The sequence below is a fragment of the Glycine max genome, chromosome 8, assembly GCF_000004515.6.
Source record: "Glycine max cultivar Williams 82 chromosome 8, Glycine_max_v4.0, whole genome shotgun sequence".
Lineage (NCBI taxonomy): Eukaryota > Viridiplantae > Streptophyta > Magnoliopsida > Fabales > Fabaceae > Glycine > Glycine max.
In genome coordinates, this window is record NC_038244.2 from 42,038,923 (window position 1) to 42,059,148 (window position 20,226).

The 20,226-nt window shown below is 31.2% G+C and overlaps 1 protein-coding gene and 1 pseudogene across 1 annotated transcript; one reads left to right on the forward strand and one right to left on the reverse strand.

Annotated features, from left to right (window-relative positions):
- Positions 1-8,718: 8,718 nt before the first annotated feature.
- LOC100781965 (cytochrome b561 domain-containing protein At2g30890) lies at positions 8,719-12,266 on the forward strand. The gene is made up of 4 exons (XM_003530681.5): positions 8,719-9,475; positions 9,658-9,819; positions 10,907-11,055; positions 11,684-12,266. The coding sequence occupies exons 1-4, from the start codon at positions 9,335-9,337 to the stop codon at positions 11,988-11,990; spliced, it is 759 nt and encodes a 252-aa protein (XP_003530729.1). The 5' UTR covers positions 8,719-9,334; the 3' UTR covers positions 11,991-12,266.
- A 6,773-nt stretch (positions 12,267-19,039) lies between these two features.
- LOC100782497 (callose synthase 7-like) overlaps positions 19,040-20,226 on the reverse strand; it is a 37,784-nt pseudogene continuing 36,597 nt past the window's right edge.

Here is a 20,226-nt window from a genome sequence, read left to right on the forward strand (position 1 = left end):
CCATAGACAACAAGTGAGAGCTTTCCAAGCCCCCCAATGCCCTAGATAGCTCCCCAAATCAAAATTAATGAAATCCCGTTCAATTGGGTTTTTTATCCCTTTGTTTTAGCTTCATTAATGCCACATCAACACTCCCACACCCAACATCAAATTACTCCTGCTCAGTTTCAGCTTTCTCATGCCCAGCCTCAACGACTTCAACACTACTAGGGAGAACGACAACATGAGGGATTGAAAGATCCAGTGAAACCGGAGAGGTGCGTTAATGTGTGCATTCAACATTTTCAAACATCTAGAATGGTTATCAGTAACTTGAAAATTTCTTTTATTTTTATGTGTTGCAGAGTGGTTGAGGATTTGATAAGAAGAAAGAGGGAAAATAAAGGAGCAGAAAGATCGGGAGCAAATCTCTTGCAACAATGACAAAGAAAGTTGGCTAAACTAACTCAAATAAGCGACAACTTCTTTAGATGGACACAAACACATTTGTGACAATTTTAAGGCTGTTGCTTGACTGACACAAAAATAGTAATTAGTATCAATTTTGATGCATACTATTGGCTTTTGACCTACACTAATTTTAATTTTTTTCTTGTAGTGGTATAAGTAGGATTGTGCAAAGAAATCCAAATATATAAAAATAATCCATATCCAATCCATTTTAAATGGTATGGTTTCATATCAAAATCCAATCCAATTAATTGATATGGATTGAATTTTTCAATCCAATATAATTTTTTGGATGATGACAGCTAGGTTTTTTTGGCCAATTTTGGTAGGAGCTATTTTTTGGTCGATCTTCTCCAGAGTTATTTTGGCCAACATCAACTGATGATATTTTTAAGCCGTTATTGGTTGAGACTTTTTTTGTTGGTTAGTGTGGGTAAGGGTTTTTTTGGCCAACATTGGTCGGAACTATTTTTTTGGCTGATGTTGTCCAAATTTTTTTTGGCTGACATTAGTCGAGGTTATTTTTTGGTCGAAGTCAGTTAGGGTTTTTTTGCCGATGTCTGTCAAGATTATTTTTTGATCGACATCGAGTAGGTTTTTCGGCCGACATCGACTAGGAATTTTTGGGTCAATGTTAGATAAGACTATTTTTTGCCGACATCAATTAGGATTTTTTTGACCAAAATCGGTCGAAAAATATCATCGACTGACATCAGAAAAAAAAAACCTAACTAACGTCTATCAAAATATTCCCCTAATTGACATTGATAGAAAAAATCCTACTTGATGTCAACAAAAAATATCCTTAGCCAATGGTTGTCAAAAGAAATAGTCATGGTCGATGTTGGCCAACAAATCCTAGTTGACGCCAACAAAAAAATAGTTTCAACCAGCGTCAGCAAAAAAACCTAGCCAACATCGACTAAAAAATTTTCTTGGCTGATCTTGGCCAAAAGATATCAACGACTAACATCGGTAAAAAAAAACTTTATCAATGTCAGCTACAAAAACCCTAACCAACATCGACCAAAAACTAGTCACGATCAATGCTAATAGAAAAATCCCTAGTCGTTGTTGGCAAAAAAATATCACCGACTGATATTGACTAAAAACCTAGCCGACCTCAACCAAAAAATAACCTTAGAGCACCAGAAACGTCATCATTGCTAATAGAGAACGCTTGAGCGACTACATCGAGGTAATGGAGGAGTTACTCATGCTTGGGGGATTAGAACGAACATGTGTAGAGATCCCAGAGGATCAATTTTTGGGTTATTTTGGGTTGTTTTATGAAATTCAATTCCATTCTTGTGTTTTTAATCATGGATTGATTGTGTTTGACGGATCAATTGGCGTCCCAATGCGAAATTGTTTTGAAATTGGTATGTTTTTGTGTTAAGTATGAATCCTAGGAATTAGGTTTTTTTTTTCTTCTATTTAGTGTGAATTGTTGAAATTCTGATTATAATTTGAATGCATTGAATATTCACGTATACGAACTATAGCTTTTTCTAAATGATTGAATTACCTGTAAATATTCATGCGTGTTAGCGTAACTCTAAGTAATTGTATTAATTCGATTATGAAAAGTAAATTATTTGCTGTGAAGAATTATATTCGATGTTTAAATCTATAAATTTCCATCACGAGTATCATGTTGTTTCTCCCGTGTGAAATAAAAATGTGGCGAAGAGGAAATCAATTCCTTATTGTGACTATGTGTAGCAATTATGAGTGAAAAGTCTATCGTATAAATGTTATAGTTTGGCCTTTCCTCCTTTATTCCAATTCATGATTCATGAGTTCATGTTTCGTGATTGTGTGTCGGTAATGTTTGTGTAGGTCTAAGGTATTAAAATGTTTTTTTAGCTTCAAAGTCATGTCTTTAGTAAACTTTCAGAAGGTGCGCGTTGATCATAAAATTGATTAAAGCTTGTCATTATATGAATATATTTTCAAATGAAACAATTTGGAGATACAGAGCCTTAGCTTGTGATGGTTACTATGTTTAAAACATATAAAATATTTGTATATAAAAGAAAAGATATATATATATATATATATATATATATATATATATATATATATATATATATATATATATATATATATATATATATATATATATATATATATATATATATATATGAAATATTATTTAATATTATTAGTGGTAGATAAGTGGTTTCCTTTTTTTTGCTAGTACACTGTACACATGAGTAGATAATTGAAACTTGCAAGAAAGATTATTTTTAATTGGTTTATATAATTTTGATATAAACCAAGACAATTTGCCATTATATACATGTAGGAAAGTTTTGTTACATGCCGGACTAATTTGTTCACGGATTGTGTCCTTTGTTGTTATTATTATTATTATTATATTATTATTATTATTATTATTATTATTATTATTATTATTATGTCATGGTAAGATCTTTAAAATTAATTATGTTGGGATTTTAAAATATTAAAATATGATATTATGCATATGTGTTAGCTATATATTTATGTGTGTATAAGAATTCTTGACATGAGATTGTTTTCTAATTGTTATTTTGGGATCGTGAAATTGTGACTCAAATTGTGTGCGAGGTGATATTATTTGAGTTGTGAGTTGTGAATTATACAATAATTCGACTGCGTTTATCTTGAGAAAAATGTTTATGCATGAGGTGTTTTAAAAGGAAAGTGTAGGGTTCTGAGTTAAGGACCTGAGGTGTTAAATTGTAGCGCATTATATTAAATGCGTTTGAAAATAAGTGTGAAGTCGTGAATATTGTATTATTCATGAATAATGTTTACATGCAAAAGTTGTTTTATGGGTTGGACTTGAATCAGGAAGGTGATTCGGAGTTTAGGCCTTAGGGGTAAATACACTCGATTTCAGAGTGACCCTGATGGTCACCTTATGATTTCACTTAGTGAGAGTAGCCTGACATACCCCCATTGTGTGGCGTCTCTTGTTATGTATTCCTAAGCATCCTAGTGTTGTTTTTCACTGGTACGGTATCACATTATATATAGGCTTGAGTCGTAGTATAATTGTTGCATAACGCCTGTGAATTCTATACTGTGAAATTGTGAATGTTGTTATGTCTTAAGTCGAGTGTGTGATTTACGTGTAATGTGATTGGTAATTGAAAAATAAATTTTAAATGATAATGTGGTGAGGTGACAAGAATCGTATTACGTTGGGCTATATGATAAATATTTTCTTAATGTATTTTGCTTATGTCTTTGTTTATCCGTATTTTATTTAGAAATATGATAACTCACTTTCGGTGTGTGTTTGTGTTTGGGTTGATTGTCATTTTGTTTTAGGTGAGCCAGCCTATGGTAATGATCATGCTGGAGATGGAGGGGCTTAGCCTTTCTCAGGGAAATATTCTGATAGATGTGACATCGGGGCACAAGGCTTTTAATTCACATGTTATAATTTCATGAACAATGTAGTTGTTTTATGGTTTTCGCTATTAGTTGAATTCCTTTTCAAAAACTTGGACGATCTTGTTTGGAGCTGATGATTATTTATTTATTTATTTGGACAAATTTTATTATGATGTTAGAAAAGTGAATATGAACCTTTTACCTTCCGAAATATTTTTATTTAAATGTGTTTTAAAACTTTTAATTAATTTTGCATTCCTATTCTTTTTATTATTAGTACATATATTTGTAGGGTAGAGGGTGTCACATTGATCGGAAATACACTGACCGATGTCAACCAAAAAATAGTCCTTATTGGCGTCGGTCTATAAATGTCTCGACTAATGTTAGTCAAAGTTGTCCTAGTTGAGGTAGACCGAAAATACCTTAACCAAGATCGATCGAAAATAGTCTTGACCAAGGTCGACTAAAAATAACTCTTAAATGAATAGATGTTAAGTTTTCACTTTTTAACGTTTGATTACTAAAATTGGTAAAAAAAATCATTATAACATTCAAGTAGATATAAATTGGATATGACTAAATCCAATCCACTTAAATGAATTGGATCTTGAATCTAAATTTTTTTTTTATAAAAAATATGGATATAGATTTAAGATCCAATCTATTTAAGTAGGTATGAATTAGATATGGATTAGATTCTTAAAAATCCAATCCATGCCACCCTAGGTATAAGGGAATTTAAAGCAAGTTTAAATTTATCAAAGATACAAGGTTGAATTTTCAATTTTCATGTAGTTATAAAATTGCAGGTTGTTGACAATGCTGGTGTATATGATGGAAAAAAAAAAAAAAATCAAATGTAACTTAGGTTGAAAGAGAAAAATATTCATGTACCATGAGTCATAATTGGCCTCATCAGGAAAGGAGAAGGGGGGAAAATAAAACTCCATTATATATAGAGGTAAGAAAGTCAATATTAAGAATAAAGAAAAGGGAGCGTTATTTACGGCAGAGTAAGAAGTTTCTCAGCTAGAATTTTCTTGCAACAAATGATTAGTATTGTGACTTCAATTGCAGGGATGTTTCATTAAGAAAACCCTTTCCCTATTCCGATGAGCTTATTTTCAACACTTGACATATAAAGATTAGAAAATGATAAGATATAAAGCGACCCTAATCAAGTTTTTGAAAGAAAAGTTGTTACAAGGCTCCAATCAATTTAGACTTTTCTAGAGATACCCCTTGACATAAGGGAAGCAATTTGTTGAAAAAGGTAATAATCTTGTGTACTTGACTCTTTTTTTTGGATATATAACCAAATTACCAAACATTGAAACCAATAGAAGAAATCATTATCTTTGACAGTTGACACACTAATCTTACTAATTAATCACTGGGCCTCATATGTTAATAGGGAATTTTGATGACATTTCTGTCAAGGGAATGATTGTTAGTGGGCAATGTTTGTTTTGAAGCACAGACATCGCAACAACCTCATATGCTGATAGATTTATTTATTTTTATATAAAAAAAGAAATATATTATGATGGGCTCATGTGTTCAACCTTGGTGTCATGGACCCATTTGGTTTTATGATGACCCAATGGTGGTTGTGATATAACTCTTGTGTATATATAACGACAATTTATTAACGAACATTCCAGATTAGTTTAACTATATAATGCAATCAGGTATATATGTCCATAATTTATAAAAGGCAATAATACTTGCATACTTTTTTTTTTTTTGTGAGAAGAATCTCCCTCAGCATGGTTCAAACCACAAGACATTGTAGTTTCATTTTAATGATGTGCACACTTCAAACATAGTAAGAAGATATTCATTACATCTTAATTAGAATTAGTTCTTTGCTAGCTTGTTTTAACTCCTTTTTTTTTTAAAATGAAAATAAACTTATATGGGTAACTTTTAACCACACGTATGGTGTGCACATATGGAATGATGCAAAGAAATGAATTTTTAGTTTTTTTTTTCTTCCAAAAAATTTAAGTAAGTTAGATCCTAGAAGTTCAATAGGAATAGAGAATATCTCAAGGCTCATCCAGCGCTAACAAAAATACTTACATATCGTCTACCAATAAAATCTTCATTAAAAAAATGAAATACAATAGTTAATATTAAGTTTTATTATTTGAATGCTTAAAATAAAATAAAATAAAACTAAACTGAATAAATTGCATCCTTTTCTATCTAATCTCTCTCTGTGGTCATCCCCACCCTCCATGGTAAAATTGTTAAAATGTGTAGTGCGAGCATAGTGGACCAATTGGTCTTAATTAATTAAATTAAATCCTTTTATATATGTTTATATATACTACAACTTGTTTTATATATCCGGAATAAGACTTTATAGTTCTCCAATAAAAATATTCAAATACTGGAATAATAACTTTATTTTATTCCGTTATGCTCTGCTTCATTCCATTTCATATTAAAAATCATTATACACTGACTAATAAGGGAGTTTAAATAAACATTTGATGTATAAGGATAAACAATAATAGAAGAGGGTTGTGTTCAAAAGTGTGATGAACGATAACAATAATCAATTAATGTTGAATCACGTGCAAAACATAGCTGTAGAGACTTCACTATCACTCAAATTTAGCAAATGAATATCCTCACGTATAGGCATAGCTTCCAATTTATCATATGGTGTGCATGATAATTATTATTTCATAAAGTAGGACCACGTTGCTTTCCGCAAGAAACTCTTGGATTCACTCATAAAAAAAATAGCATTAATTCATGCATTGGTTATTCTGTTGTGGTCCACTATTCATACCTTATATCGTTATGCCTTGTCCATAGCCATCCTTTGCTTTGTTCTATTCTCACTTTCTCAGCGCACACAGGAAAATTAGCTATAGGAAGAAAACAATGTCGCATGTTCTGAATAGTCACAATTCTGAAATTTAAAAAATTCCACATAAAGTTCATGGGGAGGAAATAAAAAATGCCAGAAAAAAAAGAAAAAAGAATTCTAATCGCATAAAAATCACCGCAATATGTCGTATGTAGAACCACATGCACAATCATTTTTTGTGCACATGCACAAATAGTCAAATATACCATGGTGTGGAAAAGTGTAGAATAAACTAAAATGGAGAAAAAAACAATTTGAATGAAATTCTGCCTTATTGTGTATATTAAATAAAAAAACGTACGAATGTAAACTGGCAAAAAGTATATTAAAGTATTTAATTTGATCTGTGTACATATAATTATTTTCAAATATTAGCTCATTACTGTTGTTATTGTACCATTGGTTATAACGCACAATGAAGTGTACACAGATACTAGAATATTATACTTTTTTTTTTATCCTTATACCTAAGATTTATTTTCGATATGAATTTCATACTTCATAATATATAGTTTCATATCAATTTCAGTTTACTTATAACAGTAGTAACAGATCTAGATGGGATACTGTAACTGGGATCACATTGAAAATAATTGTTCATATATATATATATAATAAATGAACGTTTTTCTTTTTGCTAAATTAGATTGTTAGTACGTACCTTCTGTTCTTGCTATGAGAGAATGCATGGTTATCGTTTTTTTCCTATGAAAATAGCTCACAGTTGCGTATAATTGTACAATTAAAATCAGAGTTGATAATAATTTTTTGTTTAAAAAGTTTATTTTATTGGTAAATGTTAGTTGGTTTTTATGTCTTTGGCTGGAACAAATTTTATGCTTAAATATAATTAGTTTTTAGTATAAGATATAGTTAGAGGTTTCAATAAGTATACATATACTTATTATAGTATATTAATTATAATAATATGCACTCACGTGGTTGACAAATGATTTGTCTTTTAGCGTCTTGAATCTCTACAAGTCTACATGATTAATGAACAACACACACAAGCTCACTGAATCACAGACTGGCGTGGTATTAAAATATTTTGTTATTATTAAAGTGTGGATTTATCCAATTCTAGTAACTCAAAATGATACTGAGTTATGGGTGTCTGCTACACATATTTTGATTTTCCATATCCTCTGACGTCTTTGTAAGTCACCTACCAGTGCCATTAAATAAAATATAGGAAAAAATAATACAGATAATGTTCTATTTATAGCTTTGATAATACTAGCATAATTAAGAAGTTACCAAAAAATGATAATATAAATAGCCCACATAATGGATTAGAAGATTTGGCTCAAAATTTTAATATATATCTATATATGAAATATCAAGTGCAATGAGTAGTAATACCAACAAAAATGGGTAGCTAATAGTTTCTATAGAAAAGAAACATTAGCTAAGCAGCATAAAAGCAGATATACTTTTTTTTAGTAAATGAACACTTTAAAAGTGTAAGATAATTTAGTTCATAAAAAAACAAATTCTAATTTAATTTTTGTATATATAAAAAAATGTAACAATTATACTATCATTAAATTTTATGGGACCATTAAATTGTAATGTTTATAGATTAATTTAACCTATAAATTGTAAAATTTAAAAATCAATTTAACATTAAAATATACCACAACACAAGAATATAATTGTCATACTTCTGTTACATTAAAAAATTAAATCATAATTTGTTGTACTTTTCAAGACTAAATTATCAACATAAAAAAAGACTAAATTATCGTTGCTTTACTTATATACAAAAGTGAGCATTTACTCTGCTTTTTATTAAGAAGTTGAAAATCTTTCCAGAATCTGATTTTATTGACCTACTTTTAATAATCAAATTATGTATATTGGCCCTCGGTATTTGGTTGGTGGAGAAGTCTATTCAAGCATGTTATAATGATGTGTATTCAAAAGTGGGAAGCAAAAGATAATGTTCACTACCATGTAAATCTAGCACGACCCACTTTGTCTCTCTGTACATTACATAGATCATAGACGTATAAATTTTAACCCCTCACATTGAAATCTGACGCACTTTAGCTCTGCAAGTCCACATTCTCTCCTCCATCAACACAGAAAGCCTGCCAAAGTGAACCCCACAAGTTTGAAATCTCATTCCATACCACATTTCCACTTCCATTTATTATTTATATAAGATCTTCTGGACTATATAGTAACAATCAATTTCCATGCAACAACCTTCAGAAAATGTCAATATAAGCTGAAATCAAATGTATATACTTAGGAAGGTTAAGGTTTAAACTCTCTTTCTATCCTGAGTCTTCTGATGAGCTTTCTCTGACCTCATACTGATCTCATATTTTCACTGAATTGGTGACAACTTTTTTTGTTGTACTATATAGATAAGAGTGCTCACCGCTCAGAAATCCTCACACACAGATAGCAAAAAGACACCAAAAAAAAAAAAAAAAGGAAAAGCTAGATCCTTCAGTCCATGAGAAATCATATTCAGTTTTTATTTTTAGAATGTTATAATTTTCTGCTTCCTTAAATCTTCACTAGTATTGAAGATTAAGTTTGTCCACTTTTTCATATTTTCATATAGAAAAAAAAAAAGAACTAGGAAGAATGGGAGTTCAGCAAAAGTTCATTGCTTTCCTCTTTCTTGCAAGTTTTGTTTCCATCATATTTCCCCTTGTTAGATCATCCCAAGAGCACCACCAAATTACAAGCAGTCCTTCAAAAACCATAGATAGCAACCACATTAAGGTAAGGTGTTCCATTTCTGTTGCATATTCTTCTGAGTTTTTTTATTCAATAAAGTTGGCAGCATCCCCTGTTCATTAATTATGCTCCCGTTGCCTAATTTCTAATCTTATATGAAGTTTAATCCTTTGTTTATGAGTTTTGTCTGTGAATCTAACTTTTTGGTGATTGGTTTATATGTGAAGATGAGTCCGGGACTTCAGTTTCAGATTACATTGCATGGCTTTCTCCTATGGGCTTCAATGGGGTTCTTGATGCCTGTTGGTATACTTGCAATTAGACTGTCAAACAGAGAGAAGAATCCAAAAAGGCATAGAATTTTGTTTTATGTTCATTCAATTTTGCAGGCAAGTATATCTTATTAGTCCATATGGCATCATAATTCTGAATCTGATGTAAGAATTGATTGTGTATATACTTAAGTATTCATGGTAGTAAACAGAACGAGTCTAGAAAATTTCTGCTATGAAAAGGGCAAAAAATTAGTAAATAGTATTTTTAAAATGGTTCTATCTACTTTTATCTCCACCTTGCTCAGTTGAATTGATAATTCTAGAACTAGTTGACATTTATTGGCAGAAGTTTCAAGATTTTATTATTTTTTCATTTTTATTACAGGTCAGACACAGTATGATTATGTTAGTAATGTAACTGTTTGATACACCTGTAGTTCTATATGTCTATATGACTTGAAGGGGATAAAATGAATTCAAAACTGATTTGCACTTTTTAAAACTCTAAATCTATATATAATTCAAACATAAAGTTAAAGCATTTTGTCAATTAGTGAATGATTAAAGTTAACATACAATTTTGAGAATAAAATACGAGTGAGTACAAAATAAGCTGAAGTGTTTTAGATTAGGATACATATAACAAGATATTTGGTCACTTTTGAGCCTTTTGAGACAACTTAACTAGTTAAAATTTTGCAAGAGGGATGTCCTGGTCCCCTTTTGGATCCGCCAATGGTTTCCAATTATTTTAATAGGTGGTAGCTAGTTGCACCACTGATTAACTTTTAGTGATGATGAAATGAAGCTAAAAGTTGTAAGATTTATCTTTTTAGTTATTTTATTTAGTCTAAAGCTTATTAGTAGCTAATGAGATTATGCGAGGGTGATTGCCTCCTAGTTTTGTTGTCAAGGACTATAATGGATACTTTGAGGACAAGAAAGGCATTTTATTAAATAGTGCTTTTTGTTTTTAGAGATTTCAAGCTTTCTCCATCTCACTTGTGAAACACAGCCTGTGAAGAGGACAACAAAATTATGCTGTTGGCCCTTCCTGTCACTAAGTCACAGCTATAATGAAGGCCAGAAGTTAATATTAGCCCATCATTAACAGAAATAACTAACTTGTCTAATATATTTTTTTCATTGATGACCTTTTCCTTTCTAATATGATATATACTTTTGAATTTCTGTTCAACAGATGATTGCGGTGCTACTTGCCACAGCTGGAGCAATCATGTCCATAAAAAATTTCAACAACCTCTTCAACAATAGTCATCAAAGATTAGGAGTTGCACTATATGGTGTTATCTGGCTGCAAGTTTTACTGGGCATTTTTCGACCACAAAGGTAAAAACTACTGAATTCCCCTGTTATTGAGAAAATGTGTATCTGCCTACATGATTTTATTGGTTAGGAAATTTTATCCATGTTGACCTAAAATTGCAAGCTTAGATCATTGAATCATTTTATTAATTGGGATTTTTGTAGAAAAAATACTTTTTTAAAAGAAGAGAATGCATAGGAGCTTGTTAAACTTTTATCCTTGGACATTATATGTAGACTTTTAGTGTAACACAAAATTCAAATACCAACAACACCCCGATCTTAAGATAAAACTGATAACATCCTTAAGTTTAGGTAATGAAAATAATATCCTTATTATCTTTATCTATACAACATCCTAAAATTTGAAACATAACAAAAATTCTTAAGAACTAGATTATTCATTTTCAAACTGCAGACATTTAGGTATTTCAACATTATTGTCATTTAAACTTATATGGGATTTCATTACCCCCTCCCCCCAAAGGAGTAAAAATTATTGGATTTTTCATGTTCTATGTTCTTTCATTTAAGGTAGCAAGTACATTTATCTAAACACTTCACGGTTTCTTTTCAATTCTAATTTTTAGTGATAGTTTTACTATTTTGTTAATAGAACATGATGAAATGGAAGTTTTCTTGTTCTTCACAGGGGATCCAAAAGAAGTGTGTGGTTCTTTGCACACTGGATACTCGGAACTGCGGTCACATTCCTGGGTGTCTTGAATGTATATCTTGGTTTAGGAGCCTACCACCAAAAGACATCAAAGGGCATAAAAATTTGGAACATTCTTTTCACTGTTCAGATATCTTTGATTGTGTTTTTCTACCTTTTTCAAGAAAAATGGGTCTACATACAAAACCAAGGAGTGGTTTTGGGCAATGAAATAAAAACTCCTAGTTGTAATGAAGGTGATCCAGATGAAAAGGAGAAGGTATTGAAGGGTGACACATGTTGAGGAAGATGAAAGCAATGCCTCACCATAATTGACCCTGACTTCTACATAGGATACAAGTGTTCAAAGTATACAGAGTAATGGTGAATTTTTATTTCATGCAGGAGATAAGAAATAATTTCTATTGTTTTTGTCAGAAATGGCAAAGCCATTCAAAGATTGTAAGTAACATATTTGGTGGCTTATATGTTTTTGTCTGGTTAACATACAATTTCAAGAACATTTTTTTTTTGAAAGGTAAAAAGTAAAAAATATATTAATAGACTTAGTTTCAGCAAATTCAAGAACTTAAAATATCATTTCATGGAGACCAGAAAATTAAACATCCAATGCATTCTAAATTGATTTTTACCTAGTTTTTAGGTCCATAAGGATGTAGTAGGGAAAGAAAAATAAATAATTGGTATGAGCAAGCATCCAAGATTTTACATTGCAGTTGCAGCCGTATGTGGTTTTGTTGCATTTTTTGATATTGGGAATAATTGCAGACAAATGCAGCAGATGCAATTGTGGTTGCATTGTAGTCGTAGACATTTTAAAAACCTTGACCTTGTGGCTGAAATCGTGATCGTGCACCGTTTTTTAACCAAGTTGGTTGTGTATGAGTTTTAAGAATCAAATTGCATTTTAAAATTTAAATATTTCTGTTTAAGCCTTGGGAACTACAACATTAGTTAAGATTGCACTAAAAAGAAATGGATGAAATAGTGGATCTGAAATTTGTAATTATTTGGCATCAAGATTTTAAATTCAATTATCGCTTACCAACTGCTTTGAACTATAGCCATACCATAACTGCTTTGAACTAGCCATACCAGCTATATTGAGATTAGAGTCCAAAATGTGTGAAATTGACATGCTTGTTTGGCAGAAATTAACTTTGCTGCTTATATATGAACTCAACTTCCTTCTAGTTCTTGAAAATTAATGTTGGGCAGACTAATTATAAGAGAAAAGAATACTGTCAAACTTAATTGTTACAAGGTTCTGGAATAATTCCTTGCCAAAGTTAAACCAAACCAAATTTCATCATTTTCGGAAGCTAAAAATATCCTTGTCATTATTTTCCTTCATGATTTTTTGTGATTTTAATTTAATTTTTCTATGAAAAAAAGTTAAATTTTTAGATCATTAAGTTATGAACTTTAGACATAAAAGACATCTAAATTATTAAAGCTACGGACTGTTTTTGAGAGGGAAAAGGGTGTTAAAGCTAAGGTTTCTAATTTTGCATGCTACTGTACTTTGGTGTGTGTGGCTTCACAGAAATCAAGTTATTTTTTCACAACACTGTTCCAGATGTTCTCAGTGTTGTGTCCCATGTTAAGCATATTTCTTGGATCTGGTTTAAGCATAAAGGAGCTAGATCTCCTGGAGTAAATTTACCGAACTGGTATAATACTCCTTTGGACAGATTATATATATGTTTGAAAGAACTGATAGATGTTTCTCTTACATTATCTTGTTATTGTCTGTTATGATGAGACACATTTCATTAGGATACTCAAAATAACTAGTTTTAAAAAAATAATTATAATTATAACTATAACTAGTTATATAAAAATAGGCATAAAACTATAACCAACTTTATAGTTATGGGTATTTTAAATGACTTATTTTTTTTAAAAAAAAATAGTTATAATTATAAAATAGTTTTTATAGAAATGAGTATTTTAAATAATTTATTTTTATTATAGTTATGTAATTAATTTTAGATATAACTTGTTGCATTGGCTATATAACTAGTATATTCATAACAAGTTATATATCTATATTTTAAAAATAATAACTAGATATGGTTAGAGTTATAATACCCATTTATAATCTAGTTATTTATTAGGTATGATTATAGTTATCTTAAATACCCAAATTTTGAACACACCTACATTTCATGCATGCCCTCTATGAATAAAATTCACTTTTGCTTTAAAAAAATGGTTGGTATATTTGTGGGTACATACTGGGTATGCACAAAAAACATCTTCCAAAAAAACGTTGGATATTTAATTTAGGTACACATGGGTACGTATTGGCCGGGTTTGTACGACCCAGAGTCCAATAAATAAAACTTTATCTTTTAGTAAAGACATAAGGTTTTTCCTTTCATATTATCTGCTCTCATTTGCGTTGCTATTGCGTGTCTCTGATCGTGTCTAGTGATGACAAGAGACTCTCTAGTCTCTGATCTTGACCTCCTAAATATGTCACTCATCAGTCTCTAGTCTTTGTGAATACAAATTAAATGAGTTGAACTCTATGTGAATCATTTTGAAGATGAGTAATATTTTTATATGACGGGGTTGATATTCTTGTGGTTACTACTCTTTCTATTGACGAACTAGATTTAGGGGCAATTGTTTTCTCTGATGATAGACGAGGAAATATTGAAATTGAAACGATTAAAGAGTGATATCATAGTGATCGTCATCCATAGGTATTATAATATTGCTAGTTCAATATTTATATATTATAGTTTTTTATTATAAGATATTTTTTTGGTCAAGTTGAAGAACTTAAAAATATCCTTTTTATGCTATAAATTATACTAGTATTTATTGACGTTTGTTTTTATCATTTATGTATGATTCAGTAATGTTTGTGTAAATTATATTTGTTATTTTTTAAAATTTACATTAAGGTACATGTACCCTTAATATTTTTTAAAAGATCTCATATCCTGTACTCATACTTATGATTGATAATTTGATACTGTACTCGTATTCATGCAACTTATATTGTACATCTAACACTTTTGCAACCCATAGTATTCTACTGAATACTGAAGCTCCTGAACACGTACGATAGTAGTCGATTTAACTGATAGTCATGCTTTTAATTTGGAAGTTAACCTGTATAATAATTGGTATGAGCTACATCGTGCACAGATTTTTAAAACAAGAGCAGCTAGATGTTGCAACGATTTCTGTCTTCTTCTCTTGTCTCTAACACATTGAATTGTTTTTACATACTTTCTATCTCAACATATTAGTATATATTTTCACCTCTCGATCGTTTTCTGGTTAATGTTGTGTTTTCACCTTGATCAATGTATTAAATTAAGTTAATTTACCAGAAGGTACCAATTTGCATCTGGTTTAGAAATCTAACATGGAACAATTTCATTGGTGAATGAACTAGGCTTAGTCTATCTGGTTCTTTGCTTGTCATTATTTGCTGGAATAATTACATTTGTGAAAGCAAGGATGGACTTGAGGCAATTTTTCATGGGAGAAAAGAATGATGCCAAACTTGTCACTGGGTTCTGGAATAATTATTAATTCCTTGCAAACTTAAACCAAACCAAAACATACCTTTCTTTCATCATTTTCTGAAGCAAAAAATATTCTATCATAGTTTTCAATCATGATTTTTGTGATTTTAATTTAATAAATTCTTTATTTTCTATGAAAAAAAATCTGTCTTTAGTCATCAAATTATGAACTTCGGACATATATTTCATAAAATGTAAATAATAATTTTGATCGAGTATAGTGTACACCTTTTAATCATAAACCTTTTATCTGTACACAAACAAACACCTGAAGTAGAATTGTCCTGCTATATACGAATTTTATAAATTTGTATTTTTTTTACATAGACAAATTCATATTTAATATTGATTTATAAATTTAAGTTTATAAACAAATTATAATTTTGAAATACAATTGGAATTATAAGTTGTGGTTGAAGTTTTATCATATAGTAGGATATTGAAGAAATTTCAATTTTATTTTGAAGCATCTATTGAGTGAATATGAAGTTGCACTGAACTCCGTATTAAGAAAATAATGACTTCAAGCTTTTGCCATTTTATTCCATGCATGCAATGATACAACGATTACATAGTTTATTAAAGTTACATATATATATTGTTTCTTTCATCATTTTTTCATAAAATCACACAATCTGCCACTGCTTAATTTGTTCCTCAATCTTATTACAAAAACTATATTGTTTCATTCATCAATTTTTCATAAAGTCACAAAATCTCCCAATACTCTGTCCCTCAATATCTTATTGCAGAAGAAATGTCTATTCGAACAAATCCCTTGAAAGCAGTGCCTACACTGTTGAAGCGCCTAGTGACAGTAGAAAAACAAGCGATTTTAAAGATTTGAAGTCTGAGTTGAACAAGATAAAGGATCTGTTTTGGAAGGTGAAGACAAATGAAGAAGAACTCCTTGACACGGTTGTGGATGGCTATATTCGCAACAAAAACATACGTGAATAAGAGTCTCAACTCAAAAGTTGTTGCCAGCTTCTGATATAGAAGCTGCCGGATCATCAGGATAAACATTTGAGGATGTGAAGCTCAAGCAGAGAGAAGAAGCGAACAGAGCACTCCCTAAAAGCCCACAATTTGAGGACTTGGAAATGTTTAAGGTACATCATAATCGACTTGATCGCCTTCATAAACGTTTCTTCTTGTCTCTCTTACTTTTCCCTGAAAACAATGTTGTAAAGAAAAACACTGTACATTTTTGGTGGTCATAGTGGGTTACATCATGATAGGACAATTTGAAATGGTGTTTGATCATCTTTTAAGACGGAACTTAATTGTACCGCAGGGTAATGGAAAGTGTCCTGTTGTGAATAAATTTAAAATTAATCCTTGCATCCATTGTTACAAAATCATGAAGAACAACTTTGTGGAGTTTATTCACAACTAGCAGCCTCATCTCATCACCCAAATACTTTGCATCGTAGTTTGGTACTTGACCAACAAAAAGTTAAACTAAATGATAGGTTTGGCTTGAAATCTACCCATTGGAGAGGTGTTTTTTTATGTTGGTGCTAGTTATCTCAATGGATGGCCAAAATGAAGCAGTTGGAGGTCCTTCAACTTGGTCGTTGGCTGCATGATTCACCAAAACATCATGCATATTGAAGTGGACAATGAAGAATTCTTGAAGGAGTTAAGGGATCAAAAGCATTTAGCCTCCGTGGGATATGAAGAATATTCGAGCTGCCACCCTCCATTTTCCAACTTGAGAGCCTAGCAGTTCTAGGTCTCAAGGCCTGTCACAATCTAGAAACCCTACCTAATGATATTGAATCATTGAAAAATATCAGATGGTCGGATTTGTCTCAATGCTACTTGTTGGAGAGAATGCCAAAAAGGATTGAGAAGCTGACCAATGTTGAAGTACTCAAGGGATTTGTAATTGGTAGTTCTAGCAAGAGTAGCTACCAAATATCAGATCTTGCAGATTTGAAAAATCTGGAGCGACTCAGCATACATATAGGAAGTGGGGCCATAATCGATGAAAATGAGTTTGAAAGCTTGAAAGGGTTGTCAAAACTTGAGCATCTCATAATATCATGGGGTGTGTGTGGCACAAGGTATACCGATGATATCCGGATCAGTTTGCTTTCAAATTTGAAAAAGTTGCATCTTGATGAAGACTTTCCTGAAGAAAGTATTCCAAGATTGTTGAAGCCTACCAATCTACCCGTGAGTTTGAAAGATCTAAATTTAGCCGGAGGGAAACTAGCAAGTATGGATCATGGAAAATTAGATCACTCGGACTCCTGCAAGTTGGAGATCATACATCTTAAGTACCTAAAACATTTGATTGTTGACCCAGAAAAATTGCAGACTTTGTTTCCTTCATCGGTATACGTAGAAATAAAAGACCTACAAAACCTTCTATACCATGAATGGATTAAAGATGAAGAGAGGTGAAAGTGCATACATGTCATAGGGCTATCCAAATGTGGTACCTGCAATCCAGCAAACAATCTCAAGTTCATCGCACAGTTTCTATCAACTTATGTGGATTGAATTTGTATACCATCATATCCTTGTATGAAATTTAAATGAGTAAAATATGTTTTTATTTATTGTTTTCTCAAATTTTTTTGTTTTAGTGTCTTTAAAAATTTAATACGTAGGTTTTTAGTTCCTATATTTTAAAATCACAAAATTTAGTACATTTTTACTTTTTATATTATAAAAATTTATTCTTCAATATGTTTTAAATACCTGCAAATACGTTCTGTCTGATTTTAGTCTTTGCAAAATTTGGTTACTTTTAGATTATGATAGTGTTCCATTTTAATAGTGAGTAACTAATTAATCAATTTTTTTGACAAGTATGTAAGCATTGAAAAAAAAATAGTGAGTATAGCACACATATCTTGTATAAATAAGTACACTCACATCTTGTATAAATAAGTAGTGACTCTAATAGAGTTTTCTCTCAGTGACTGCGACTTGACAAAGAAAATAAAACCCAACAATATCTTTGTCGACGAGGGCTAGTGCGCTCCTTTGGCATGTTGGGATAACATCTCTTGTTAAATTTTATCTTAAAATCAATTGACATTAAGTGAAATTATCCAATATGTATATTATAAGCTGCACCCTAAAAGTTGAGACAATCGATGTAACATTTATTCCTCACCCCTCCTCCATAGATACCTGCCACAACAGGTGAGTTAGATTTCATCAAACCAATTGACATTAAATGAATTTGTCCCCCAAAAGTTGAGACAGACGATTTGAGATTTCTTAGCTAATTAACATCTCTGTCTTCTCCATGCCCCACACTAATGTCCACAAAGACTTCTTCATCGCCATTTTGGTATAGTGTAGGTGAGAGAATCTAAGAAGGGAAGAGAAGGACCTTCTTATTGTGTGAGAGAGAAGAGGAGCGGTGCAAGGTTAATTTAGGTTGTGTGAGAAAGGATTGAGATTTTAACATTGGTTATCTTGATGTAAAACTGTTGCAAAATATTACAATTGTACCACCACACAATTTGTTAAATTGGTTTTACTTCAACTGATGTAATAGCAGCATTGTTAATTGTGTATTTTGTAGCAGTGTGAGATTAACTGTAACTATCAAACATTCACCAGTATATCTTCTAGATTTTGTTTTTTTAAATAAGTGATAAGATTTTATGCATCCCTGAATATATTTGAAATAATTTGGTTAGTTCAGTAGCTATAAAATTTTCCTTTTACTTGTAAAATTTTGTTATCTCGATGCAATGCTTAGTGATTCTTTTAGTTCCAGTTACTCGAAGATACACACAAGACACATATATAAGGAGAAAAGCTAACTTTATTTAAGATACGGCCTTCATATCCTAAACTAAATGTAAACTAACTTCAAACTTAACATATAAATATTTAAAAATATTCATACATAGTTTAATTTTAATGAGTAATGATGATTTTGACCTCAGAATCCTTTATATTGTAACAAATAAATAAAATTCTCACTTTCCCGTCATGGCTTTGTGGTTTACAGATATCATCTGAAACCATCAGAAGGATTCAAAGTTCAAAACTTGGTATATAAAAAAAAAAAAGCTTCTTAGCTCATACAAACATTGCTTATACAGTAATGAAATTTCAAAACCTGAAAGTCCTGCTTTACTGCTTGTCATTGCCTTCATTTTGGATATTTTTTAATTCCTATTCTCAGTAAAATTTAGTATGAAAAGGAAAATGGAATATAAGAGCTCCCAAAATATTCAGTTATGTGGGAGATCAATATCCCTCAAACTGAAAACTTCAAAATATTCCTGCCAATATTTAGAAAGATATGGAATCAGTGAGCAAAATAAAAAGTATCCCTTTCTTTAAGGTATGGTACGAAAATAACCTTGATGTGTGGTACTTGTCAGATTTCCTTAGCAATTCAATAGTATGTCAATCAGATTTATAAGTGTCCTTCCTTCCAGCAAGAATCATTGAAATTTGGAGCCCTCTACAAAATCCTTGATTGAATAGCAAGCGGGTTTGGAACTCTGACACATATGGGAACCATGACAAGATAACTATTGGCAAGAAGATTATTGATCCCATTACATATTCATAAGTTCTGGATAGCTCTTTCACTGAGTCCCATAGTTTAGCTCCTTTAAAGCACACCTTGCATACTTGTGCAATCTTGAGTGCGAATGAAAGAAAGGAACATGTATCAGTATTTTTTTGTGAATGAAGGCACACTTGCATAGAAAACTTTCTAGGAGGTGTGCAAGTAGAATATTCACCATGATGAAGAAGTTCTAACTCACCTGAATAATGCCCCATCCAGAGGGCATGAAGGCGATAATGGCAGCAAACAAATCTGATATGGTAAGTCCACATACCACAAATAATACAGTCATGACCGATAAGAAGGCAAGAAAGAGAAGTGCCTTAAGAATACGAATCGTGAGCTGAAAGTCAGTCCCAAATCTTTGTCTTTCTATGGATACAATCTGGCATTCCCATATATGGAAT